We start from the raw sequence: 27,859 nt of genomic DNA on the forward strand, positions 1-27,859 counted from the left end.
CAACGTGCAGCATCATTCTTTATTATGAAACTAAACAGCAATCATATGAGTGGGGAAAATACATGGAACAACTGATCCTCCCGGTGGTATGTCACCTGGCCTGGAACGTAACTTTGGCTTCTTGGTCAGCCAGGCCTCTTTTCCCAGTCATGGGCATTGGCATAGGCTGGAGAAAAGAGAAACGATGATGTGGATATCCAAGGCTTCTTTTAGGTGACTTGTTTGAAGGCCTCCTCTGGGATCTTGCTCTCATTCTGGAGGAAAGGATTTGAGACATCAGAAGAGCCAGAATCCAGAGTTTCATCCCCAGGCCACCCAGCCTCCACCTTCTTTGCCTTCTGGAAGGCCCAGAAGCACCCATCTGTAGCCTGCTTAATGATTCCCAGACCTCACCTTGAACACAGTGAAGATCTGACCAGCTCTGGTGTAGTTCCACTCATTTTCCTGTAGGCACCTGGAATGGGAGAACAGGTGATCTCCATTAGTACCACAGTACAGACGTGCTGACCTTGCAACGCTAAATCTATGCCACTCTTTTGCCAGGATGCATGTACCAGTATGAACATTATGTGTAATGATGAAGAAAGACCTAGTGAAAATGTCTATCACTGGCCCACTAGAATTTATGCCCACTAGAATTCAAAACAGAAAAATAGAGCTCTCTAAAAGAACAAGGGAACTTAATGTATTTTGATAAAGAAATTCAAGAAAATTTAAAAAGTATAAGTTTCCAATCATTTTTTGAGATATAGTACACATAACTTATTTTATTATTTTTTATGCACATTACATTTTAAAGTGTACAATTCAGTGTTTTCTTAGTCATAAAATTGTGCAACCATCACCATTATCTAATTCCCAAATAATTTTATCACCTTAAAAAGAAACTCCTTAAACATTAGCAATGACTCCTTATTCCTCCTCTTTCCCCAGACCCTAGAAACCACTAATCTGCTTTTGGTCCCTGTGGATTTGACTATGCTGGGCATTTCATATAAATTGAATCATACAATATGTGACCTTTCGGGGCTGGCTTCTTTCAGTTAGCCTAACGTTTTCAAGGTTCATCCATGTCATGGCATATATCAGCACTATATTCTTTTTTTATGACTGAATAATGTTCTACCATGTGGACGTACCAGATTTGTTTATCCATTCATCAGCTAAAGGACATTTGGGTTGTTTCCACTTTTTGGCTATTACAAATAATGCTGCTATGAACATTCCTGTACATGTCTTAGTCTGAACACATGTTTTCATTCCTCCTGGTAGATACTTGGGTGTGGAATGACTGGGTCATATGGTAACTCCATGTTTAACATTTTGGGGAGCTGCCAAAATGTTTTCCCCAACCCCTGCTCCATTTTATATTCTCAACAATAATACATGAGAACTCCAGTTGTTCCACATCTGCACCAACACTTGTTATCATTCATTTTATTGTAAAGCCAGCCTAGTGGGTGTGAAGCAGTAACTCAGTGTGTGGTTTTAATCTGCATTAAATCCTTAGTGACTAATGGTGCTAAGAAGTTTTTCATGTGCTCGTTGGCCTCTTGTATACCTTCTTTGGATAAATGTCTATTCAGGCCCTTTCTCCACGTTTTAAATTGGGTTGTTTGCCCTTTTACTGCTGAGCTGCAAGAGTTCTTCATATACTCCTGTCAGATATGTGATTTGCAAATATTTTCTTCCATTCCTTTGGTGGGATTTTTTATTCTTCTGATAGTGTCCATTGATGCACAACAGCTTTTAATTCTGATGAAGCTCAACTTATCTATTTTTTTTTTTTGGTTCCTTGTGCTTTTGGTGTCATATATAAGAAACACTTGCCTAATTAATGAAGAATTACACCAATGTTTTCCTTCATGATTTTTATAGTTTTAGCTCTTACCTTTAGATCTTTGATCCGTTATAGTCTATGTTTGTACACGATGTGAATCAGGGGTCAAAATTGATTGTTTTGCATGTGGATATCCAGTTGTCCCAGAACCATTTGCTGAAAAGACTATTTTTTTTCCAACGGAACTTTTCAGTACTTTTATTGACAATCAATTGACTGTAAATGTGAGGGTTTATTTGTGGACTCTCATTTCCACTCCATTGATTCATGAGCTGTCCATATGCCAGCATCGCATAGTTCTGATTACTGTACCTTTGCAGCAAGTTTTGAAATTAGGAAGTGTGAGACCTCTAACTTTGTTCTTTTCTTTCAAGCTTGTTTTGGCCCACTTACATATGAAGTTTAGGATAACCTTGTCAATTTTTGCAGAGAAGCACTGTTACATGGATTTTGAATCTGTAGATTGCTCTAGGTATTACTGCCACCTAAGAATATTAAGCTATTTAGCAATATTCCAACTAATAGAAATGGAACGTAGTTCCATTAAAAATTTTTTTCAACAGTTTTATAGATTTCAGGGTATAAGATTTGTGCTTTTGTTACATTTGTTTCCAAATATTTTACTACTTTGATGCTATTGTAAGCAGGTTTATTTTCTTAATCTTATTTTTGTACTGTTCATTTCAAGTACATAGAAACACAAATAGGTTTTGTATATTGGTCTTTTATCCCAGAATCCTACTGAGTTTATTAGTTCCAGTGGTTGTTTTGGTGGGTTCTTTCAGATTTTCTATATATAAGACAATGTTACTGAGCATTGTACTATTTTTAAAATACTTCACATATATATACCATGATACATTTTCCATGGGCCCACCTTTTTTTTTGAAAGTAAACTATCCTAAGTGCTATTTTTCCAAATTTCCTGTGAGTTTCTTTGATTCACCCTCCTCCACCCACATCACTGTCCCAATTCACCTTTTCCCCATGCACACCCAACACTTACTTCTGAGACCACTCGAGTTTCATCCCAGATTGAGTGGAGAAAGCCTGTACCATTTCCTGCTGCTCCTGGGAGAGGGTGACCATGGAGCTGGAGGTCAGTGTAGGCTCTTGTTTGGAAAACACACTCTGAGTCTCATCGGGGGTGGCATCTCTCACAAACAGCTCATCATTCACGATGCACAGACTGGAGGGAAAGTGGGCCCTCAGACAAGTGAATGGATATACAGCTCTAAGTCCTCAACCATGATCCTGGTCTCACTGCCACTCAGCAACGAGATTCCTTCCATACCCCTACTATGCTTGCCCCCCAGGTTCCTAGGCTGGTACTTCCACCCCCCCCACAGAGCCTGCGTTTGCAGGAACTACCTACTAGCCTCACTAGATGTATACTTAATCTGCAACCCAGGGAAGATTTTACACTCACATTTATTCCTTATAAAAGCCCAATGGGATGGACAGTCTAATCCCCATTTTCCAAGGAAGACAATGAGTCACAGAGAGGTCATGTGACTTAACCAAGATGACACACACCTAGTGAGTGCTGGGATCAGGAAGTGAACCCAGTGCTCTAACTCCAGAACCCATGGTGTTAACCACCAGACTAGACTGCTCCTGTTGGCTTTTCACAATACTGAGAAAACCAAGATGTCTACAACACCACACTCCCACACCCCTGAGCTCAGGCTGAGATGAGCATTACCACCTACAACGTAGAACTTACGTGGAATCACTGACAGGGGTAGCGATGAAGGTCCGGGTGAAGGCACGAATGGAACCCTGAGACTTTCCTTCCACTTCAACAACAAACAACAGTATCCCCTTAGAATCACACATGCTTTACATGCCCACACCGTGTTCCCCATTTGGAGTCTGAGTTTATAATCATGCTGAAGGGGACAATTGTCCAATGGGAGTCAGGGTGTCTGGTATGGGGATGGCAAGACTAGGAGCAATCTGTTCCCAAGTGACAGGGCCTCTACTAGGTGCTATGGCAACCATTTCACAAATTCGTTTTATTCATTTTTCACAGATGTCTGAAAGGTGGGCATTATTAGCTCCATTTTGTAAATGAAGAAATTTAGAGGTTAAGTAATCACCCCAAGTAGTTCTCAGAGTAAGGATCTGGGATGGCAGCCATCAAACTCCACAGACTGTGTCCCTAATATCCAAGCTGTGTGGGACAGACAGGCATAGATCCAGGTCAAACCAGGATGGTCTTAGAGCAGAGTGGAGGAAAGAAAACTCAGAGGGAATAAGAAAATAAGGAAAGGGATGAAGGAAGCTGGGAGAGTTCTGAGAGTGAGCCCAGCCAGTGGCAATGGAGCAGTGGGGCATCTGGGGAGGTGCTCTATGCACACTTACCTTCCCTGAACACCCCACTGACAGAGAAGCAGAGCATCTTCTCCTGAAAGGGAAGAGGCCGGGGCTAAGTCACCTACATGTCCTACCCTCCTGTGGCTTTCTGGGGCTGCCTTTGGGAGGAAGCAGGTGCTCACCGTCTGGAACCACATGTCCACCATGAAGGAGCTGAGGTCATGCTGTGTTTTGGGAAGCATATAGAGGGAGCACAGGATGTCATATTTTGTATGCTTCAGCAGCTGAACACATAGGGCTATTAGGGGAAGGAAAACCAAGCAAAGGTTAGGGGTGGCCACACCCTGGGCCCTATAATTATCCCTTCACCTCCCTTTCCCTGCTCAATCTTCCCCATCACACACGCACAGAAGTCCTTGAGATTCTTCATATTCCTGTTTTCCTTGAAGTACTCGCATAAGTTGCTTCTAGGAGAGAAAGAGAAACAGAAGGTGGATGTCTGGCCAGTGTGGGTGCTTCCAGGAGCTTTCTTGTGTCTCCTGGGGAGACAAAGGCCCCAGGAGCAGAGCGTGAGCTATGTCTACTCACGGCACTGGGTCTTTGGAATTGAAGGGAATGGCCAGGGAGAAGCAGGCCTCATCATGGTAGGCACCGAGGAGACCCTGACGGTTTCCAGAGTCATAGATCAAGTAGTACCTGTGGTGGAGTAATGAGGACTGTCTATCTCTGTGGTCTAGACCCCAAATGAGATTTCAAGATCCAATCAGCAGTCCTGAGCTTGGATAGCCTTGCTCATCCTAGCCATCCCCTTCCCCAGATTCCCAGGAGTACTTACTGCTGCAGGAATTGCAAGACTAGATTTTTCAGTTCCTCAGATCCTTTGTAGCTTTCCTGGAATAAAAAGACATTTGAGACTATGTGGCTGATAAAGCCTCCCTTGTAAAGCCCCAAATGTTTGATCATTTTCCCTCACCTTGGAGGGCTGTATTGAATATGGCATGTCAGTATCAATGATATCTGGTGGGGTTAAGTCCTGGCCATCCTAGAGAAAAGAAGAAAAAGTCAGCAGTGGAGACTAAGGAGGTGGTCATGGATGATCAGGGGAAAAGAGGAGTTCATGAGAGGGTGAGGGTCAGAGGTCAGTTATGAAAGGGCATTGGAAATTATATGAATAAGATTACAGTGGGTGTCTTCATCATGTCAAGACATCAAGTCTTTACTATTATATGCAACTCTTGCTTGTGTATGTGTGCATTTGTTTATATATGTGTTGGAATTTTTCCAGATCACATATTCATGTCTTTTTCAGGAGTCCTGGTCCCCTAAAATGGATAATTACACAAGCATGTAATCTAGGCAATACCCAAAAGGCTTGAGGGCAGGTGTGAAGGTGATAAATGTTAGTAAGAGACAATGATGAATGTAGGCACTTACCAGGCGTAACAGCTTGGGAAAACAATCCCTGATGGCACTGTCCAAAACCCAAAATAGAAAGAAATGACTGATAGGTCAGGGTTGTGAAACCTCCCTCCTTCCCTTTCCCCCCTCCCCTCCCTCTCTTTCCACTGGGTAGCTCCCACCTGACTGCCCTTATTCCCTTCTTCAGTGCCACAAGAAACAACATTTGGAGCCCAGGCACCAGGGCTGTCATCCCCTCCCTACCTCCCTTCATTCCTCCAGATCCCTATCTAGGACTCCAAAGAGGAGAGGGAATAGAGTGGGAGCCCAGTTCTCTGCTACCTCACTAGGGGTCCAGCATTCTTCAGGGGCACGACATCACTCCTGACATGAAAGGCCCAGGATGCTGGGGCAGGGAGGTGAGTGAGGCAAGGCCCAGGAGGCAGGGAAGGAGAGAGAGGGGGATGAAGACAGAAGAGGGGTTGCAGGTAGGAGGGGAGAGGTAGTAGAGACATAGAGGAACTAGAGATAAAGAAGGAAGAGAAAGCAAAGCAAAGGGAAGGGAAAGAAGCTCGACCATGGTGGTAGGGATCAAGTAGAAGAGAGAAGTGGTGGAAATGGCTCCACAGATGCAACCCTTTCCTTCATCTGCCCTGGTTGGCCCTAGCTCCAGAGGTGGGAATGGAAAACATACAGATGTTGGGCTGGAGGTCCATTAGATGCTGGTTGAAACTTTTTCACCTGTGTGACCTCAGACTAAGCTGGGCATGAGAAACGAGACAGCCACGTGGGCAGGAGACCATCCCCAGAAGTAGAAGGTCAAGCTCCAGGTCATCATGTGCCTGAGGGTCTTTGGCCTCCTCACATGATCACTGCCTGCCCTCCTGATGGCCTCTGCGCACCTGTGCCTGTTTCAGTTGGTTTCTACTCCTGAGGAATCATATCTGTCCTGGGCTACACAGAACTTCTCTGAAGGACCAGTTGGGATGATATGATGTGTGGAGGGAGATGACGAGGATGTGCCCTAAGAAGCCTGTCCTTCTGTCTCCTCAAGTACTTCTGCTCTTTGCCTTCCATCATTGCCTTGGAAAGCCCTCTGCTTATTGGCAGCCACCTGCTTCTGTCTCCTTTACTCAAGGATCCCTGGTTTCTCCCTAGGAGGGCTCAGCTCCTGGGTCCGAGGAATGGATGCCATGATGGCAGCCATTCATAGCTTCGGCCTTCAGCATGGGGCAGGAAAGCCACTATGGCAGCTTGAGATTAGAGTGGGGAACTCTTTTGGAGAAGGGAAGGAGGTCGCCTCTCAGAAAAAGGGAGGGAAGCCCCATCTCAGCAGGGAGTAGGAAGGCCTGTCTCAGCATTAAGCTTTGGGCTGGAGGACCCTTCTCAGTCCAGGGCACCAGCTTGTGGCTCTAGGGTAGTCATTCCTGGTCCTGGTGAGGAAGAGCAGCCCTGTTTCCTGGAGCACACTCTTGGAGGGTATTCTAAAGAACACTGAATGCATAAGGAGTGCACTTGATATAATAGTAAGCTGTGGTGTTATATGCAACCGATGAAGCACTAAATTCTACCTCTGAAAATAATAATATACTATATGTTAACTAAATTGAATTTAAATAAAATTTTTTTTTACATTTTTTAAAAAAGATCACTGAACACAGAGAGATGGAAATAGACCCCAGACCAGAACAGGTGAGCAGGTCAGAGGAAGGAAACTCCTTACAGGTGAGGGGCACGGGGCACAAAGAAAGGAGAAGGTGGGGCCTATGGTCCTTCCAGAGGACCAGGGTTGCACCTTCCTGCATATATGCATTCTCAAGCAGTTCAAGTTCCCAGGGCCAAAGGTTCCCAGGAAGGGTGACAGGGGTTCACACTGACCTTATGTAGGTGGGCTTGTCTGGAAAGGTGTCACACAAGGGGTTTCCTTCTAGCCAAAGCTCTTCAAGATTCAGCCCTTTCATCTTGTTTAACTCCCACACCAAGTTCAGCTGAGAAATATGAGGAGGAAACTGGAAAGGAGTCCCAGAGAAAGAGAGACACACGGGGGCCCCTGCACCCTTAGCCCTCACCTTTCCACACAGGTACCTTCTCTTGCCTCCTGTCATTGCTCTGATGAGCACTACCACCCACTATGAACCCCAACTTTGATCTAGCTTCCTCTTCCCACCTCATTTTTGGAGAGGTTCAGAATCTTGACTCTGGGGGCCTTCTGTATAATGTCAGACAGGCCATCCAGCCCATACAGTTTGTTGTTGCTCAAGTTCAAAGATAATAGCTGTTGGTAAAGAGGAGTTAGAGAGACAGTTACTATCTAGGGCCTCAGAGACAAATCTGTTCTCCACCTCATGAGTTCCACCCCCTAACGTTAATAACAGCACTGGGTCTAAGGCCTCACCTCAGGGAAATTCTCTTCAATGATCTGTAGGGTGGCAGCCATGCAGTTTCTTCGATTCAGGATTATATCAATATCATGGCCCACCAAATCTTCAGGAAGTAAAGAGGAGGCAATCAAAAGGCTGAGAGTGGTCCAGAGCCAGCACTAGCCCCTCTCCACATTACCATCTCCCAGTCTCCCTCCCAGGTAGATACCTATGGTCTAACCTGCCCTAGAATTACTACCATCAGGTAAGTATACCTGGGTCAAAGCGGAGACTCTGGAGATCAAGAGCTTGCTGGGAGACATCATAGCGTTTGTTCATGGTCAGCTGCAGAGAGAGTTAGAGCCACTGGAAGACTCTGATGGGGATAGGGAAATTGGGGGCTGGAGGAAGAAGAGGTGCGTCTGTGTGTGTGCACACAATGGACCTTGAGTCTGCATTACCTTCAGCTGTTCCATTTCTTCTGGCTCCAACTTGTACCGCACAGAGTAGGGTACACTTGAGGGATTGACAAAGATAGATATCTGCAAGAAGGAGAGATGGGTTAAGCACCAAGAATTTCATTCCAAAGATGTCCAGCCCCTGCTCTGTCCTTCTGCCACAGGACTAGGTAGAGGTAATACTCTAAACACAAACCTTCCGGTTCTCCTCGTCAAAAATCTTGTAGCTCACATCCTTCAAAGCAGAGGCAGTGCAAACATCCTGGACAAAGAACCGGGCCTGGTTTTTAATGTAGTGGAACTACAGGAAGGGGAGGCAATGATAATTTTAGAGCATAGAGTCATTCTACTCGGTGGGCTCCCCCTGCCCACCACTTCCCTGTGCCCACTCATCTGGCTTCACCATCCTCTTACATCCACTGGAACAAAGGGGACACTGCAGTGTCTCTGGATTGAATTCATTAGCCATGCCTTGTCATACTTTCTCCCATAGGGAATCTAAAGGTTAAAAGAAGGGATGGGGGTAAAGAGACACAACATGGAATTAAAGCTGGAAAACAAACCCAACAGCATCCTTGTCTGACCTTCTACTGAGCTGTACAGAGCTTCTAAAGAAAGAAGCAATGGCATTATTTCTTATTTTTCTGCCAAATGTGGGTTTCCTAAACCCTCCAATGGAGAGAAATTTCCATTGGAAATCTCTCCTCCAAATATTGCCATAAGGTTGTATAATGTGGTCTTCCTTTTTAATAAGGTCCATGATAGTCTAATATGCAGACCTTGCCAAGACACTCACGGTGATCTTGAACCAGCTCCCTGAGATTCCATCTTGTGTGTTCTCTTCCACTTCTCTCTTCAGATTTTTTCTATCTCTCCACACAGTAATATGGATATGGCCTTCATTATGCCATTTCACTCTCCTCTTGTTGCGTTGGGTGTTATAAGGAGTGCTGTGGGGGGGAATTGGAGAGGAGAAGGGTGGCCATAAATGTAAGTCTTCTTCCATACACCCTCACTACTCTGTCACCAGGACTACAATTAAGATTGTTTAACCATTATTCCACTTCTAGCATTCTTCAGTTTTCCAGTGAGAGAAGAAAATGAAGACCAGGGAGAGAAAAAGAGTTGCAGAGTCCCAGGGGCTGCTACATGCAAACCAGGCTGCCTGTTCACTTACTGTCTTACTTGGGGGTCCTCCTGGACATCCCCCATCGACACATTTTCATTATCCTCCTGGAGGTGTGAAGGCTGCGGCTCATATCCACCACGTTCATAATGAGAGTTCCTCTTGTCAAAATTACCTTGGAAAGAACTCCAAACTTTCTTTCTTCCTTGAGGTGAGCTACCACCATCATTGTATTCTCAAAAGGGGAACAAAAATACAAGTTTGAAGACATTATCAGTGGTCCACTTAGCATGTAGCATGTCTTATGCTAACAACACAGTAGGGCAAGCAGGGTGTCAACCTGCCCTCAGGGTTCAATCCCACAAATCTCAGAAAGGAAACTCCTCTGCCTGCCCAGATAAAACACCCTTATTTCATAGATGGCACTATCAGGGAGGAATCATAGGGGAGGAGGCAGAGGAAGAAGAAACTGTACTGAACCTTTTAAAGAATGAAGCATGATTTATTAAAAGAGAGAGAGAGAGAGAGAGATGTGTGTGTCCCTGTCTCAGAGGAAAGTAAAAGTGTGTGCATGAGCATCTGCATGTATGTTAATCTTATCTGTTTTACATTTGTATAATTATATTACAGATACATGTGTTTCAAATCACATTGGAAAGTGCATTATCACACAAAAGTGGACTCTAATGTACATTTTTCATGTATTATGTACTATATATGTATATCTAATTTTTGCTTCTTGTTTTTTTTAAATGCCCTGTAATTTTTTTTACATCTTGGCATTTTAATATTTGAATTGATTTTCACATTTAAAGTATTAGAATTCTCTATACAGTGTATTTCTAATTAAAGGCCAAATTATCCAGTGGAGCATAGCTTGGGATTTAGGACAATTCCAAGATTTGAGTCCATGCTGTACAGCTTCCCAGAAGAAGCACATATAGGAGACTATTTCCTAAGGATATTTACACCAATAATATACTTCTCCACTAGGAGTGCAGTAGAGTCTAATTTCCTACAGTATGCTTGACCATTCAGAAGTTATTCTTATGCTTTGACCCACACATTTCACTTTTAAAATTTATCATAAAATTATTCTATGCTGAAATACATACGTATAATTATATCACTGTGCTTTTTATAGGCTCTTTGACAGAAAGACCAGTGGCTGATATTGACAGAAGAGGGGTAGAAATTATTGTCTCTAGAATCAAGGATAGATGGGGAAGAAGGAGCATGGGTACCTGACATACAGAGGAAAAAGGCCAAGGGATAGATGTATGGGCCAGAAAGATGAGGGTAATCACTGGGAAGAGAATGAAACACAAATGGAAAAAAGCCTATGAGGAACCAAATTCATCCTGGCAATATGCATCATTCTAGAAACGTTCCTTTCTTTCCATGTATAACTTTTCTGTCTCTGTTACCTCATTTTCAAGCTGACCATCAGAGAAACAGTTTACACATAGTCTAAGAAAAGATAGATCATATAGGGGAACAGCATGCAGTGATGAGTCTCTTGGACAGAGGGCTAGAGTTCAGATCATGTCGGTCCCAGATACTACAGCTATGATTGCCCACTGGACTTTGGGTACTAGCCCAGTGCTCATTTTAGCACCAACACAGAGTCACACATCACTGGTTATGGGCATAGGATTTGAGGTCAGATCAATCAGAGTTTGAATCATGCTACTAAATTCTATGGTTCAGGGAAAGTAACTTTGACTCACCTTGTTCTTTTTCCCTTAAATTGAAAACAGTAACAGTTTGCCTCATAATTGTGAAAACTGAGTTAATATATGGAAATACGTAGAAAACACATGAAGAAAGCACTGTAAGTAAGTTATCTATTGCTAGGTCAGTACTTAGTACAACATCTGGTGCTCAGTAAAGGATGAATGTGTGTCATTTGCATTCATTGTTACTAGTCCTCTGGGAAATGAGAAGGGAAACGTGTATGGGAGAATGTTGTGGTGTCAGCTATTAATGTATTTCATAAAGTAGGAACAGTAAAACAGGATAGCCCTGGTGGGAAATGATATGCATTGATCTGATTAAGAGAACCAAAATAAAAAGCTTAGACTCTGAAAGAGGCATACTGAAAGATCTGAAAGGGAGCTTACATTCTCAGTTCCAATATTTTTGCTAAAAATGTCTTATTATTTAAAAAGGGTGGGGCATCTGGGTAGCTCAGTTGGTTAAGTGTCTGACTCTTGATTTCAGCTCAGGTCATGTGAGATCAAGCCCTGCATTAGGCTCCATGCCAAGTTTAAGATTCTCTCTCCCTCTCCCTGACCCTTTTTCCTACTTGTACTCTCTCTCTTTCCCCCTCTCTCTCAAAAATAGTAAAATTAAAGTGATAGGTTCAAAAACTAAAACAGAATACTCCTGACACCTTATGACACTATGTGAAAAAAAGAATACAAAACTGTATATTACAGAGTGATATCAGCAACATGCTTGACCAGGAAGCTACATGCCTTCTTCCTCCACAGAGACACTGAGTTAACAACAATATATTAACCAGAATACCTCTGTAAGAACTCTGGAGATCAACAGAAAATACAGCATCCAAGCCCTTATTATATATATATATATATATAAGGGATTTTATATAAAAGGGATTTAATAAATCCCTTTATAAATTTATAAATCCCCTTATAAATTTATATAAAGGGATTTATAAAATCCCTTTATATAAAAGGGATTTTAGCAAAGGGTTAGTGAAATTCATGTTGTTTTTCAGGATATTTCATGCCCCTCTGCCTTTGTATAATACCACAGAACAACTAGGAGGAAGCCGCCCATATTTCCTCTCCTTCCTTGGGATGGAAATAAGAGTGGACCATGTATTCAACATTCTGGCTTATTAGGAGGCTGATCCAGGATGATCAGAGGGAGAGACATAGGCAGAAGGAGAAGCAGGCTCCCTGCAAGGAACCCAATCTGGGACTTGATCCCAGCACCCTGGGATCAGGTCCTGAGCTGAAGGCAGATGCTCAACCACTGAGTCACCCAGGCATCCCTCTGTCTTGTTTAAATTATAAAAATTACTGGACTTGCATAAAAGTTTAGAAAGTGCTGAAAACAGAGGTGAATACTAGATTAGAGCTTCAGTTTCATACGCAGATGCCAGGGAGAGCAAGAGACCATAAAAGGTATGAAAAGTCCTAGAACTTCCAGCAAGGTTGACCTTAGTGAAAGTCATCCCCTGAATGAAGCCTGTACACAACAACTGGCAGAAGTGGTTGCCTTTTCAAATGCCCAATTCTTAAAAAATTACAAGGCCTACAAAGAAACAGGGAAATATGGACCAATTAAAAGAATAAAATTAAAAACTCCAGAAACTAACTGTAAAAAAAGGTAGAGCTATGAGTTATCTAACAAAGAATTTAAAATAACTGTCCTAAAGATGTTCAATAAGCTAAAAGCGAAAACAGACAACTAGACGAAACAGGAAAATAAGGTCTGAACAAAATGAGAACATCAACAAAATGATAGAAACTACTAAAAAGAGCAGAAATTCTGGAGCCAAAAAACACAAGAACTGAAAATTTTGTAAGAGGGGTTCAACAGTAGAATTGGTTAGGCTGAAGAAATAATTAATGGGTTTGAAGACATATCATTTGAAATCACTGAGTCAGAGAACCAAAAGGTAAAAGAATAAAGAAAAGTAAGGAGACCTATGGGACTTATGAGACATTATAATGAAGAACAATATGTGCATTAGAGGAATCCCAAAAAGAAAAGAGAAATGGGTAGAAAGCTTATTTGCAAAAATAATGGCCCAAAACTTCCCAAACTGGAGGAGAGACATGGACATGAAGATTCAAGAAGCTGAAGAAAGTCCAATAGGATAAATTCAAAGAGAATAGTAATCACTACATTATAAAATTGTCTAAAGTCAAAGACAAGGAGAGAATCTTGTAAGCATCAAGAGACAGGCAATTCATCATGTACAATGGAACTTTTTACAAGATTATCAGTTATCAGCCAAAATGTTGCAGGCTAGAAAGCAGTGAGATGATATACTCTTAAGTACTAAAGTAAAAAATTAAGTATCAACCAAGAATACTATATCTGGCAAAATTTCCCTTAACAAATGCAGGGGAAATGAAAACTTTTCCAGATAAACAAAAGCTGAGGGAATTTATTATCACTAGAATTTATCTTCAAGAAACACTAAAGGGAGTCCAAGTTAAAATGAAAGACTAGTAACAGAAACACTAAGCTGTATGAGAATATTAGGGTCTTCAGTAAAGGTAAATACATGGGCAAACATAGTAACCTGTACTATTGTAATTTTGGTGCATTTAATGACAATGAGAATTTAAATGACAGAAATATTTTTAAAAACATAAATATGTTAATGAATATACAATATATAAAGACGTAATGTGCAACTTCAATAGCATATAGTGGGGGTGTTGGAGGTATAAAGCAGTAAGTTTTGTATGCAACTGAAGTTAAATTGTTAATCAATTTAAAACAAATGCTATAACTGTAAAATATTTTATGTAATTACAATGAGAACCACAAAGAAAATATCTATAGAATATATGTAAAAGCAAATGAGAAGAGAACAAAAGCACATCACTACAACATATCAATTAAATACAGAGGAAGAGAGTGACAGAGCAAAGTAGGGATAAAAAAAGCCACAAGACATACAGAAAACAATGAACAAAACGGCAATAGTAATTTCTTCTCCATCAGTTATTGCTTTAAATGTAAGTGGTTTTATCTTCCCAATCAAAAGACGTAAATTGGTTGTATGGATTGCAAAAACAAGATCCAACTATATGCTGTCTACAAGAAATTCACTTCTATCTAAAGACATACATAAACTAAAAGTGAAAGGGTAGAGCAGCAATGGCTATACTAATACCAGACAAAATAAATATACATTAAGTCAAAACTGCCAGAAGAGAGAAAGGTCATTTTACAATAGTAAAAGGAGCAATTCACCAAGATGATATAACAATTATTTATGTATTTATGCACTAAACTACAGAGTTCCTAAATATATGAAGCAATCTTTGATAGAACTGAAGGGAGATATAGACAGCAACACAATACTAGTAGGAGACTAATATCTAACTTTCAATAATGAATAGAACAAACAGATGGAAGATCAATAAGGAAATAGAGGGTTTGAGCAAGAGTATAGATTAATTGGGCCAAAACAAACATATACAAAACACTCCAACAACAGCATACATTCTTCTCAAGTGCACATGTGACATTCTCCAGGATAGAGTGCATGTAAGGCCACAAAATCTTTTTTTAAAGATTGTATTTATTTATTCATGAAAGACACAGAAAGAGAGAGGCAGAGACACAGGCAGAGGGAGAAGTAGCCCCATGCAGGGAACCCAATGTGGGACTCAATCCTGGGACTCCAGGATCACGCTCTGAGCTGAAGGCAGATGCTCAAACGCTGAACCACCCAGGCATCCCACCACAAAATAAATCTTAACAAATTCAATAAGAATATTGAAATAATACAAAGCATCTCTTCCAATCACAATGGAATGAAACTAGAAATCAGTACGATGGGGAAAACTGGAAAAATCCATGAATACATTGAAATTAAACAACACACTCATAAGCCAATGGGTCAAAGAGGAAGTCACAAAAGAAATTAGAAACTATTTTGAGACAAATTAAAATGAAAATGCACCATATCAAAACTTACAGGATGCAGCATAAGCAGTACTAACAAGGAAGTTTATATTTATAGTTTTAAGTGTGTACATTAAAAAGATGAAAGATCCCAAATCAACAACATACTTTTATACTTCAAGAAATTAGAAAAAGGACAAGCTAAACCCAAAACTAGCAGAAGTAAAGAATTAAATAAGAGCAGAGATAAATGAAATAGAGAAAAGAAAAATAAGAAAAAAAAACAGTGAAACTTTAGAGTTGGTTTTTTGAAAAGATAAACAAAATTGACAAACCTCTAGATAGATTCACTAAGAAAAAAAATAAAGCTCCAAATAACTAAAATCAAAAATGAAAGAGTGACATTATAGCTGATACTACAGAAATGAAAAGCACTGTAAGAGTATACTATGAATAATTGTATACCAACAAATTGGAAAACCTAGAAGAAATAAATTCCCAGAAAAACAAGACTCAATCACAACTGCAGTAGAAAATCTGAACAGGGATCCCTGGGTGGCGCAGCGGTTTGGCGCCTGCCTTTGGCTCAGGGCGCGATCCTGGAGACCCGGGATCGAATCCTATGTCGGGCTCCCGATGTATGGAGCCTGCTTCTCTCTCTGCCTGTGTCTCTGCCTCTCTCTCTCTCTCTCTCTGTGACTATCGTAAATAAATAAATAAATAAAAATTAAAAAAAAAAAGAAAATCTGAACAGATCAGTAGGGAGCAAGGGGAGTGAATCAATTATCAAAAGCCTTCCAACAAGGGAGGCGGGGCAAGATGGCAGAAGACTAGGATTCCCCAAGTCACCCGTCCCCACCAACTTACTTAGATAACTTTCAAATCATCTTGAAACATACAAATACGGCCTGAGATTTAAAGAGAGAACAGCTGGAATGCTACAGTGAGAAGAGTTCGCGCTTCTATCAAGTACAACTTCTTTTTAGCCACTCTGCACTGAGCAAAATGACTAGAAGGAAAAACTCCCCACAGAAGAAAGAATCAGAAACAGTCCTCTCTCCCACAGAGTTACAAAATTTGGATTACAATTCAATGTCAGAAAGCCAATTCATAAGCACAATTATAAAGCTACTGGTGGCTCTAGAAAAAAGCATAAAGGATTCAAGAGACTTCATGACTGCAGAATTTAAATCTAATCAAGCTGAAATTTAAAATAAATTAAATGAGATGCAATCCAAACTGGAGGCCCTAACAACAAGGGTTAACGAGGTAGAAGAATGAGTGAGTGACATAGAAGACAAGTTGATGGCAAGGAAGGAAGCTGAGGAAAAAAGAGACAATTAAAGGATCATGAGGAAAGGTTAAGAGAAATAAATGATAGCCCCAGAAGGAAAAATCTACGTTTAATTGGGGTTCCAGAGGGCGCTGAAAGGGACAGAGGACCAGAAAGTGTATTTGAAAAAATCATAGCTGAGAACTTCCCTAACTTGGGAAGGGAAACAGGCATTCAGATCCAGGAGATAGATCCCCCCTAAAATCAATAAAAATCGTTCAACACTTCGACATTTAATAGTGAAACTTGCAAATTCCAAAGATAAAGAGAAGATCCTTAAAGCAGCAAGAGACAAGGGATCCATAACTTTTATGGGGAGAAGTAGTAGGTTAATAGCAGACCTCTCCACAGAGACCTGGGAGGCCAGAAAGGGCTGGCAGGATATATTCAGGGTCCTAAATGAGAAGAACATGCAGCTAAGAATACTTTTTCCAGCAAGGCTCTCATTCAGAACAGAAGGAGAGATAAAGAGCCTCCAAGATAGGCAGAAAGTGAAAGAATTTGTGACCACCAAACCAGCTCTGCAAGAAATATTAAGGGGGACTCTGTAAAAGACAGAGGAAGTCCAAGAAAACAATCCACAAAAACAGGGACTGAATAGGTATCATGATGACACTAAATTCATATCTTTCAATAGTAACTCTGAACGTGAATGGGCTTAATGACCCCATCAAAAGGTGCAGGGTTTCAGACTGGATAAAAAAGCAAGACCCATCTCTTTGCTGTCTACAAGAGACTCATTTTAGACCTAAGGACACCTCCAGCCTGAAAATAAAAGGTTGGAGAACCATTTACCATTCAAATGGTCCTCAAAAGAACCAGGGGTAGCCATCCTTATATCAGATAAATTAAAGTTTATCCCGAAGACTGTAGTAAGAGATGAAGAGGGACACTATATATCTTGTTGGATCTATCCAACAAGAGGACCTAACAATCATCAATATTTATGCCCCGAATGTGGGAGCTGCCAAGTATATCAATCAATTAATAACCAAAGTTAAGACATACTTAGATAATAATACACTTATACTTGGTGAATTGAACACAGTGCTTTCTAGAATCGACAGATCTTCTAAGCACAACAACAAAGAAACAAGAGCTTTAAATGATACACTGGACCAGATGGATTTCACAGATATTTACAGAACTTTACATCCAAAACACAACTGAGTACACATTCTTCTAAAGAGCACATGGAACTTTCTCCAGAGTAGACCACATACTGGGTCACAAATCAGGTCTTAACTGATACCAAAAGATTGGGATCAACCCCTGCATATTTTCAGACCAAAATGCTTTGAAACTACAATTAAATTACAAGAAGAAGTTTGGACGGATTTCAAATAAGTGGAGGTTAAGGACCATCCTGCTAAAAGATGAAAGGGTCAACCAGGAAATTAGAGAATAATTAAGAAGATCCATGGAAACTAATGAGAATGAAGATACAACCAGCAAAAGCAGTCCTGAGGGGGAAATACATCGCAATACAAGCATCCATCCAAAAATTGGAAAGAACTCAAATACAAAAGCTAACCTTACACCTAAAGGAGCTGGAGAAAAAAACAGCAAATAGATCCTACACTCAGCAGAAGCAGTGAATTAATAAATATTAGAGTAGAACTCAATGAAATAAAGACCAGAAGAACTGTGGAACAGATCAACAAAACCAGGAGCTGGTTCTTTGAAAGAATTAATAAGTTAGATAAACCATCAGCCAGCCTTATTGCAAAGAAGAGAGAGAAGACTCAAATTAATAAAATCATGAATGAGAAAGGAGAGATCACCACCAATACTAAGGAAATACAAATTATTTTAAAAACTTATTATGAGCAGCTATACGCCAATAAATTAGGCAATCTAGAAGAAAGGGATGCATTTCTGGAAAACCACAAACTACCAAAACTGGAACTGGAAGAACTAGAAAACCTGAACAGGCCGATAACCTGGGAGGAAATTGAAGCAGTCATCAAAAACCTCCCAAGACACAAAAGTCCAGGGCCAGATGGCTTCCCAAGGGAATTCTATCAAACGTTTAAAGAAGAAACCATACCTATTCTATTAAAGCTGTTTGGAAAGATAGAAAGAGATGGAGTACTTCCAAAATCGTTCTATGAGGCCAACATCACCTTAATTCCAAAACCAGACAAAGACACCACCAAAAAGGAGAATTATAGACCAATATCCCTGATGAACATGGATGCAAAAATTCTCAACAAGACACTAGCCAATAAGATCCAACAACACATTAGGAGATTATTCACCATGACCAAGTGGGATTTATCCCCGGGACGCAAGGCTGGTTCAACACTCGTAAAGCAATCAATGTGATTGATCATATCAACAAAAGAAAAACCAAGAACCATATGACCCTCTCAATAGATGCAGAGAAAGCATTTGACAAAATACAGCATCCATTCCTGATCAAAACTCTTCAGAGTGTAGGGATAGAGGGAACATTCCTCAACATCTTAAAAGCCATCTAAGAAAAGCCCACAGTAAATATCATTCTCAAACTGGGAGTCTTTCCCCTAAGATCATGAACAAGACAGGGATGTCCCCTCTCACCACTGCTATTCAACATAGTACTAGAAGGCCTAGCCTCAGCAATTAGGCAACAAAAAGAAATAAAAGGCATTCAAATTGGCAAAGAAGAAGTCAAACTCTCCCTCTTTGCCGATGACATGATATTGTACTTAGAAAACCCAAAAGACTCCTCCCCAAGATTGCTAGAACTCATACAGCAATTCGGCAGTGTGGCAGGATACAAAATCAATGCCCGGAATTCAGTGGCATTACTAGACACTAACAATAAGACTGAAGAAAGAGAAATTAAGGAGTCAATCCCATTTACAATTGCACCCAAAAGCATAAGATACCTAGGAATAAACCTAACCAAAGAGGTAAAGGATCTATACCCTTATAACTATAGAACACTTCTAAAAGAAATTGAGGAAGACACAAAGAGATGGAAAAATATTCCATGCTCATGGATTGGAAGAATTAATATTGTGAAAATGTCAATGTTACCCAGGACAATTTACACATTTAATGCAATCCCCATCAAAATACCATGGACTTTCTTTAGAGAGTTGGAACAAATCATCTTAAGACTTGTGGGGAATCAGGAAAGACCCAGAATAGCCAGGAGAATATTAAAAAAAACCATAGCTGGGGGCATCACAATGCCAGATATCAGGGTGTACTACAAAGCTGTGGTCATCAAGACAGTGTGGTACTGACGCAAAAACAGACACATAAATCAATGGAACAGAATAGAGAATCCAGAAGTGACCCCCAACTTTATGGTCAACCAATATTTGACAAAGCAGGAAAAACTATCCACTGGGAAAAAAGCCTCTTCAATAAATGGTGCTGGGAAAATTGGACAGTCACATGGAGAAGAAAGAATCTAGATCATTCTCTTACACCGTACACAAAGATAAACTCAAAATGGCAAAAGATCTAAATGTGAGACAAGATTCCATCAAAATCCTAGAGAAGAACACAGGCAACACCTTTTTTGAACTTGGCCACAGAAACTTCTTGCAAGTTACATCCATGAAGGCAAAAGAAACAAAAGCAAAAATGAATTCTTTTTCCTTCATCAAGATAAAAAGCTTCTGTAGAGCAAAAGAAACAGTCAACAAAACTAAAAGACAATCTACAGAATAGGAGAAGATATTTGCAACTGACCTATCAGATAAAGGGATAATATCCAAGTTGTATAAAGAACTCACTAAACTCCAAAGGAAAGAAACAATCCAATCATGAAATAGGCAAAAGACATGAACAGAAATTTCACAGAGTAAGACATAGACATGGCCAACAAGCACATGAGAAAATGCTCCGCATCACTGGCCATCAGGGAAATACAAATCAAAACCACAATGAGATACCACCTCACCCCAGTGAGAATGGTTAAAATTAACAAGCCAGGAAACAGCAAATGTTGGAGAGGATGTGGAGAAAGGGAACCCTCTTGCACTGTTGGTGAGAATGTGAACTGGTACAGCCACTCTGGAAAACTGTGGAGGTTCCTCAGAGTTAAAAATAGATCTCCCCTACGACCCAGCAATTGCCCTGCTGGGGATTTATCCCAAAGATACAGGTGCAGTGAAACGCCAGGACACCTGCATCCCGATGTTTCTAGCAGCAATGTCCACCATAGCCAAACTGTGGAAGGAGCCTCGGTGTCCATCGAAAGATGAATGGATAAAGAAGATGTGGTCTATGTATACAATGGAATATTACTCAGCCATCAGAAATGACAAATACCCAACTTCTGCTTCGGTGTGGATGGACCTGGAGGGTATTTTGCTGAGTGAAATAAGTCAATCTGAGAAGGACAAATATTATATGGTCTCATTCATTTGGGGAATATAAAAATTAGTGAAAGGGAATAAAGGGAAAGGAGAGAAAATGAGTGAAAATATCAGTGAGGGTGACAAAACACGATAGACACCTAACTTTGGGAAATGAACAAGGGGTAGTGGTAGGGAAGGTGGGCGGGGGATTTGGGTGACTGGGTGATGGGCACTGAGGTGGGCACTTGGCGGGATGAGCACTGGGTGTCATGCTATATGTTGGCAAACTGAACTCCAATCAAAAAATAAATTAAAAAAAAAGAAAAAAAAGAAAAAAAAGGAAAACAACAACAACAACAACAACAACAACAACAACAAACCTAACAATGTAAAGTCCAAGACCAGATGCCTTTCACTGGAGAATTCTATCAAATATTTAAGGAAGAATGAATGCCAAATGAAACTGCTCCAAAAAATTAAAGAAGGAACACTTCCAAACTTATTCTATGAGACCACCATTACCTTTATACCAAAGCCAGACAGAGACTATAGGAAAACTATAGGCCAATATTTCTGGTGAATATTGATGCAAAATCTTCAAAAAATGAGCAAACCAAATTCAACAGCATATTAAAAGATTTACACATCATGATCAAATGCAACTTATCCTTAAGATGCTTAAGATAGTGGGAATCCCTGGGTGGCGCAGCGGTTTAGCGCCTGCCTTTGGCCCAGGGCGCGATCCTGGAGACCCGGGATCGAGTCCCACATCGGGCTCCCAGTGCATGGAGCCTGCTCCTCCTTCTGCCTATGTCTCTGCCTCTCTCTCTCTCTCTCTCTCTGTGACTATCATAAATAAAAAAAAATTTTAAAAAAGATGCTTAAGATAGTTCATCATGTGAAAATCAATGTAATATGCTACATTAACAGAATGAAGGACAAAAACAAACTGATGATTACAGTTATGCAGAACATCATTTTACATAACTTAACACATTTTCATAATTAAACACTCGACAAAATAGGAATGGAAGGAAACATCAGTAATCAGGAGAGGGATGCAAATATAGACCACAATGAGATATCACCTACACCTATCAGGATGGCTACAAAAAACAAAAAATATACAGATCAAGTGTTGGTGAGGATGTGAAGAAATTGGAAGCCTTTTGCACTGTTGATGGAAATACAAAATACTGCCTTTATGGAAAATAGTACAGAGATTACTCAAAACATTAAAAATAGAATTACCATATGACCCAGCAATACAATTCTGGGTATATAGTTACAAGAATTGAAGGTAGAGTCTCAAAGAGATATCTACATATGCATGTTCATACCATTATTTATAAACAGTCAAGAGGTAGATGGTAAAATGCTCATTGACGGATGAATTTTGGTATATACATACAATAGGATATTATTCAGCCTTAAAATGCAACAAAATCCTGTCACATGATACAAGATGGATGAACCTTGAAAACATTATGGTAAACTAAATAAGCTGGTCATAATAAGACAAATACTGTATGATTCCACTCTTATGAGTTATCTTAGGTATTCAAATTCTTAGAAATGGACAATAAAATGGTGGTTATCAGGGGCTGGGGGAAAAGAGCAAAGAAAAGTTGCTGTTTAATATATAGTTTCAGTTTTGCAAGATGAAAAGTTATGGAGATTGATCTCACAACAATGAGAGTATACTTAGCATTGAACTATATACTTAGAAATGATTATGTTGGTAAATTTTGTGTTCTGTGTTTTTTTTACCACAATTAAAAAAATATACATTATAATACATTACTTAGAAGTAAATATTAGTGATTTTGATTTATAAATATAAAGAAGTCAAGATAAAAACATAAGAATGTCAATTGTGTTTATAAATGTGTGGTTGGAATGCAGATAGTTTTAGACTTTCATGTTTACCACTTCACTTGTATACAAGGCTGGGTTCAGGTTTTGTCAGGTGCTCAGGGGGAAGCACTATTCCTATTGACTCACTACACAGTGAAATAGAAACAATTTATTATTGATAATCAGAATCCCTCTGTCTTCTCTCTGATTAATAAGCTGCAACAATTTGGATAATTCACCAAATTTATCCTGGTCCCAAATTACTTATATGTAAAAATCAGGGATTAGAGCTAATCACCATCTTGATCAGGATATAAAGCATATACCACACTTCAAAGGTTCCCAATAAGTCTATCTCTCATCTCCATGTAAACCTTGATCTAAATTCTGTCATTACATACTCATCTTGCCGGTTCTAGAATGTCGTATGAATGGAATCATACATTCTGTATGCCTTTGTGTCTGGATTCCTTAAGTCAGCACAATGGTTTTGAGATTCACCATGTTTTTGCCTTTTTATTGTTCAGTAATATAGCATTGTATGTATCTGTATACCTTTGATATTGTTTCAATGAGATTTTAGGAAGAAATGAAAGTAGATCTTTATGTTAAATCAGCCATTTTTCTTGATCAGTTTTCTATTGTTTTATAGTGGATATAATTTCTTCCTTTATCACTCCTTTTCTCTCTTGAAAATATTATCTTAAGGTCCCGTTCAGCTTTTTCTATTTTTAAAATATTTCTTTAGTGCAAATAATTTGATTTGTTGAGTTTGTTCTGTTGCTTCCATCCTTACCCTGGGTTTTGATTATCTCTTGCAAAGAAAGCTTCACTGCCAAGTCAGTGCTGTGCTCATGGGTGCTTGGCTTTCATCTACACCTTGTTTATTACTATTGGCATATTATATATATTTATTAATGTAATATTATTATTCCAAAACTATAACTATAAAATTTTCAAATGAAATATAGTTAAATACTTGCATTACCATCATTTAAATTACTCAGTTCTGAACCTTGTTCATACACCGGAGCCACTTGGGGATTTTGAAAAAAGAGGGAGGAGTTAAGATGGCTGAGTAGTAGGGGGATCCTAAGCTTGCCTCATCCCTTGAACACAGCTAGATAAATATCAAATCACTCTGAACACCCAAGAAATTGATCTGTACTGAGAGAACAAAACTGCATATCTATAGGAAGAGAAATGATCACCTCGTGGAAGGTAGGAGCTGCAGAGAGTTGATTTAGTGGAGAAAAGACCTGCAGGTGCTGCAAAGTGGAGGGTGCTTTGATCAAGGAGAGAAGGGGAAGGGGGTGAGAGAAAGGGAGGGGGACAGCAGATAAGGATTACACAAGAAAAACATCCCCCAAACCACTGACTGGGAAAAGGAGAGGGGTTGAGTACCGCAAGTTATAAGCAGCAGAGTGCAAAGTCTAAAGTTTTAGAAGTCTATGCCATCACCAGGGTCGTGCCTGGGGGCTTAGTGGTGCTCCTGTGGGGACGGAGGGCAGAGACCCTGGAGTAGGCACTGTGGTCTGAGATCCCCTAGGTCACACAGTGAGAAACAGTTCTTGGAGTGCATTTGGGAGTGATGGCACAGCCTTACTGGGGACAAAAGAACTGGCAGTGCCAACATGCTGCCCTGTTGCCTAGCACAGGAACAAAGACACAGGTTGAGGGCAGCAAACCTTGGTGCCAACTTTTTGCCGTGCTTTATCGCAAACTCCAAACCGCATCATGGTTGTGCCACTGCTCCTCTGGGACAAACCCTCAAACCACAGATTTGTGGTGAGACCCTCTCCCAGAGGACCAGTGTAGGTTCAGGCCATGTGGGTCTCTAAAATTTCGAATTTTGAAACCCAGCTGAATGCCTGAGATAAAACACAGGAGTACTGTGCCACCTGGCAAGCAGACAGCTCAGACACAGGCAGGGTGAAGGCAGGGATCTGACAGAAGCCAGAGACACAAGAGGAGTGACTGTATGCTCTTCTGTGAAGAGTGGCAGGTGCGAACTCCCTGCTCCAGAGAGGAGAGTTGGTTGAGGCCATTCCCTATTCCCTCCAATCAGCATTGAAAGACTTCAGTGAGCAACACAGTGCCCCCAGCGGAGGCTGGAACTGCTTACAACAAGCCAGGGCCCTGCACCTGGCTGGAGCATCTTTCCTTAGGCAAGTCCTCCCATGAATCAGTGCAGCAGGCCTCACCCCTAGAAGATCAGCATAAACCCCTTGCAGGCACCAAGTTTACTGATCATAGGGTGCTGCAAAGCTTCAGCTCTAGAAGAAGTAGGATCTAGCTTCTTCTTTTTTAAAATCTAGCTTCTTTTAACAAGCAGACCAAAGGACACCTAGTTATGCCACACAGTGAACAAGGCCTCAGACATGAGAATTTCAAATAATTCTCATGTGTCATAGAATATTATTCTTTTAAATTTAAGAAATAAAAAATAATAATATAAAGTTTTTTTTTAATATAAGAGGACTATTGAGAAATAATGCATGAAAAGGGAAAGGTACTGTTCAATCCTAATTAGTTACAGAAATGCAAAGAATTGGAAATAATAGCAAACCAAATCCAGCAATGGGTAAAACAGATAACACAACATAACAAAGTTGTGTTTAACTCAAACTTTCAGTGTGGTTTAACATTAGGAGATCCATAATATAATCCAGCATATTAATAAGATAAAGGAGCAGGGAAAGGATAATCATCCCAAAGATTTCAGAAAAAAAAGGCATACAATAAAATTCAATAACCAATCAAGATTAAACAGCAACAACTCTCAGCTAACCAAGAATAGGGCAATATTTCTTTAAACTAATAACAGGTATTAAAAAAAAAGGACTACAACGAACACCATACATAATTGTGAAACATTAAGAGCATTCCATAATATATCAGAAGAGGCAAGAATGTCTCCTTTAATCAGTTCTTTTTTTAAGATTTTATTTATCTGAAAGAGGGCCTGAGTGGGGAGATGGACAGAGGGAGAAGGAGAGAATCTTAAGCAGACTCCAATCTCAGGCAGACTCCACACTAAGCGCAGAGCCCAACATGGGGCTCAGTCTCACAACCCTGAGATCATAACCTGAACCAAAATAAAATCAGTCGCTCAACCAACTGAGCCACCCAGACACCCCTCATATAATCAATTCTGTTCAACATCTTACTGAGTCTCCTAGGCAGTGAGTGAAGTTAATAAAAATAAATAAATGCATACATACATACATAAATTAGTAAGTGTGTAAAAGTGAAGAAACAAAACTGTCTTCATAAAAAACTTCAGAGAACCACAGAAAAGTATAAGAATAGAGATTAACCAATTTATTGGATGTAATACTAATATACACAAAAGAATTTTTAAAATTGAAAATAATATTTCATCATGAATATATCATTTACAATAGCAAAAGGATTTGGTTCTCTGAAATATTCTATGAATTGGCCCACACTTGGCAACTCCTTCACTTGTAAACTCCATGATGTTCTGTTACAGCAGCCTGAATGGACTAAGACACTACCTCTCTCTTTGATATTCAAATTACATATTAGCATAGTTATCTTAAAAATATGACAATATAAAAATCCTTTTACCTTCACTTCTGTATTTTTTATATTTCTCATATGGAAGAACATATTTTTGTTGTTGCTGTCTTTCAGACATAGCATTTTGTATGTCAAACCTGGAAGTGCTGAAATGAGAAAAAAATAAAGTGGATATAATATAATAAAAATATTATACATGACAATATTCTTTATCTATCAAACAACATTTCAAAACTCCACAAATGAAACACAATCCTTTACTTGTTGAATTTTACTCATTCACTACCATCTATATGTTCTTTATTAAATGTATCACCTGTAATTTTAGTTAATATTTTTTCTTAAACAAATTTACTATTTTTTCCACATGAAGAACAGGAGGAAGGGAAAGTTTTCAAGGATTCTAAGAAGCAATGGTTAGAAAATCAGGAGGAAAGTCAGAAGCAAAGAGTGTCTGATTGGCTTAGTTTAAGCCATTTAGAGATCTCTAACACAAAAAATATGCACCCAATGTGTACTTTGAAAAACTGTTGAACTACAAAGCAAATATAAGAAAGACATTTTAAAACTTCATATAATGGCTACTGTCACACTTAAAAATATTTTTGAGCATAGTTGAGCATTTCATCTTTATACTGAAAAAATATCCAATTTTTAATTTTTATTTTATTTTATTATTTTTATTATTTTTTATTTATTCATGAGACAGAGAGAGAGAGAGGCAGAGACACAGGCAGAGGGAGAAGCAGGCTCTATGCCCGGAGCCTGACGCGGGACTTGATTCCGGGACTCCAGGATCGCGCCCTTGGGCCAAAGGCAGGCGCCAAACCGCTGAGCCACCCAGGGATCCCCAATATCCTTTTTTTATTTTTAAGTCTCTCTTCTTCTGTTTCTCTACAGAATTAAAGAGAAAGAAATTAAGGTCAGATTTGGAATTGTTTATATGAATTTGCATCTAGAAGGTCTTCCGTGTCTTTGATAACATGGCCAGACAAGGGCAGAGGAGTCCAATACAGACCGCTAATATAGCAGGGTGATAATCAAGAATAGGGCTTTAGTGTGGGGGTGGGGAAGAGGGAAGGGAAGGGGGTCCCACCGCGTTTCTAGAGACGAGAAAATCGACAAGAAATCTAGAGAAGTCCATAAACCCCTCCTGCGTCCTCTCAGGGCAATTCTCTGAGTAAACATCTAGTATTTACTGGTGCCCCACCCACTCAAGTGCGGCTTGCCACGGAGGGCTATAAAAACTGATGGAAAGGTTGGAATCTGAAACACTCTCACGAAATTCTCCCTGTGCCAGGGTGCAAACCGTGGTTATAAAGGTCTTTTGTACAAATAGGTCTGACTCCAAAAAGCTAAGTTGAAGACACTTCAGGAGATTCCACACACTTAAAGGCACACTCTCACACGACCGGAGGGAGCTCACATAACTGTAGGATCAGCGTAACCCGCAGTTGTTGGGATCTACCTGACTTCCAGGGCCTTGACTGGCAGGGTCCACATGACAGAGAGATCGAAGTCGCCTCACGGTTCAGAATACCTCAATTTTCGCTTGACTGAGAAAGCTGAGCCTCACGTGACCATGGGATATAGACGACCAACAGCGATTGGGTAGTGGAGTGTTCACGTGACTGCCACGCACTGGAGACATATGGCTGCGACTAAGCTCTACAGAGTTCCACGATCCTTATGT

At 40.1% G+C, this 27,859-nt stretch overlaps 1 protein-coding gene across 2 annotated transcripts; it reads right to left on the reverse strand.

Moving 5' to 3' along the window:
* On the reverse strand, positions 1 to 27,779 carry LOC112649461 (nuclear RNA export factor 2). 2 transcript variants are annotated; one of them, XM_025431789.2, is made up of 22 exons: positions 27,635 to 27,778; positions 26,215 to 26,312; positions 9,553 to 9,736; positions 9,172 to 9,325; positions 8,790 to 8,873; positions 8,572 to 8,676; positions 8,379 to 8,459; positions 8,193 to 8,262; positions 7,953 to 8,041; positions 7,725 to 7,832; positions 7,436 to 7,545; positions 5,594 to 5,630; positions 5,133 to 5,201; positions 4,995 to 5,050; positions 4,748 to 4,855; positions 4,568 to 4,626; positions 4,342 to 4,457; positions 4,208 to 4,250; positions 3,567 to 3,639; positions 2,847 to 3,029; positions 394 to 454; positions 1 to 254 (listed from the first exon to the last, which is right to left on the reverse strand). In XM_025431789.2, the coding sequence occupies exons 1-22, from the start codon at positions 27,667 to 27,669 to the stop codon at positions 210 to 212; spliced, it is 1,968 nt and encodes a 655-aa protein (XP_025287574.1). In that variant the 5' UTR covers positions 27,670 to 27,778; the 3' UTR covers positions 1 to 209. The 2 variants fall into 2 exon arrangements, with proteins under 2 accessions (XP_025287574.1, XP_025287575.1); XM_025431790.2 differs by lacking the exon at positions 4,748 to 4,855 and having other exon boundaries at positions 27,635 to 27,779.
* Positions 27,780 to 27,859: the final 80 nt, after the last annotated feature.

The sequence above is a fragment of the Canis lupus genome, chromosome X (assembly GCF_003254725.2).
Source record: "Canis lupus dingo isolate Sandy chromosome X, ASM325472v2, whole genome shotgun sequence".
Lineage (NCBI taxonomy): Eukaryota > Metazoa > Chordata > Mammalia > Carnivora > Canidae > Canis > Canis lupus.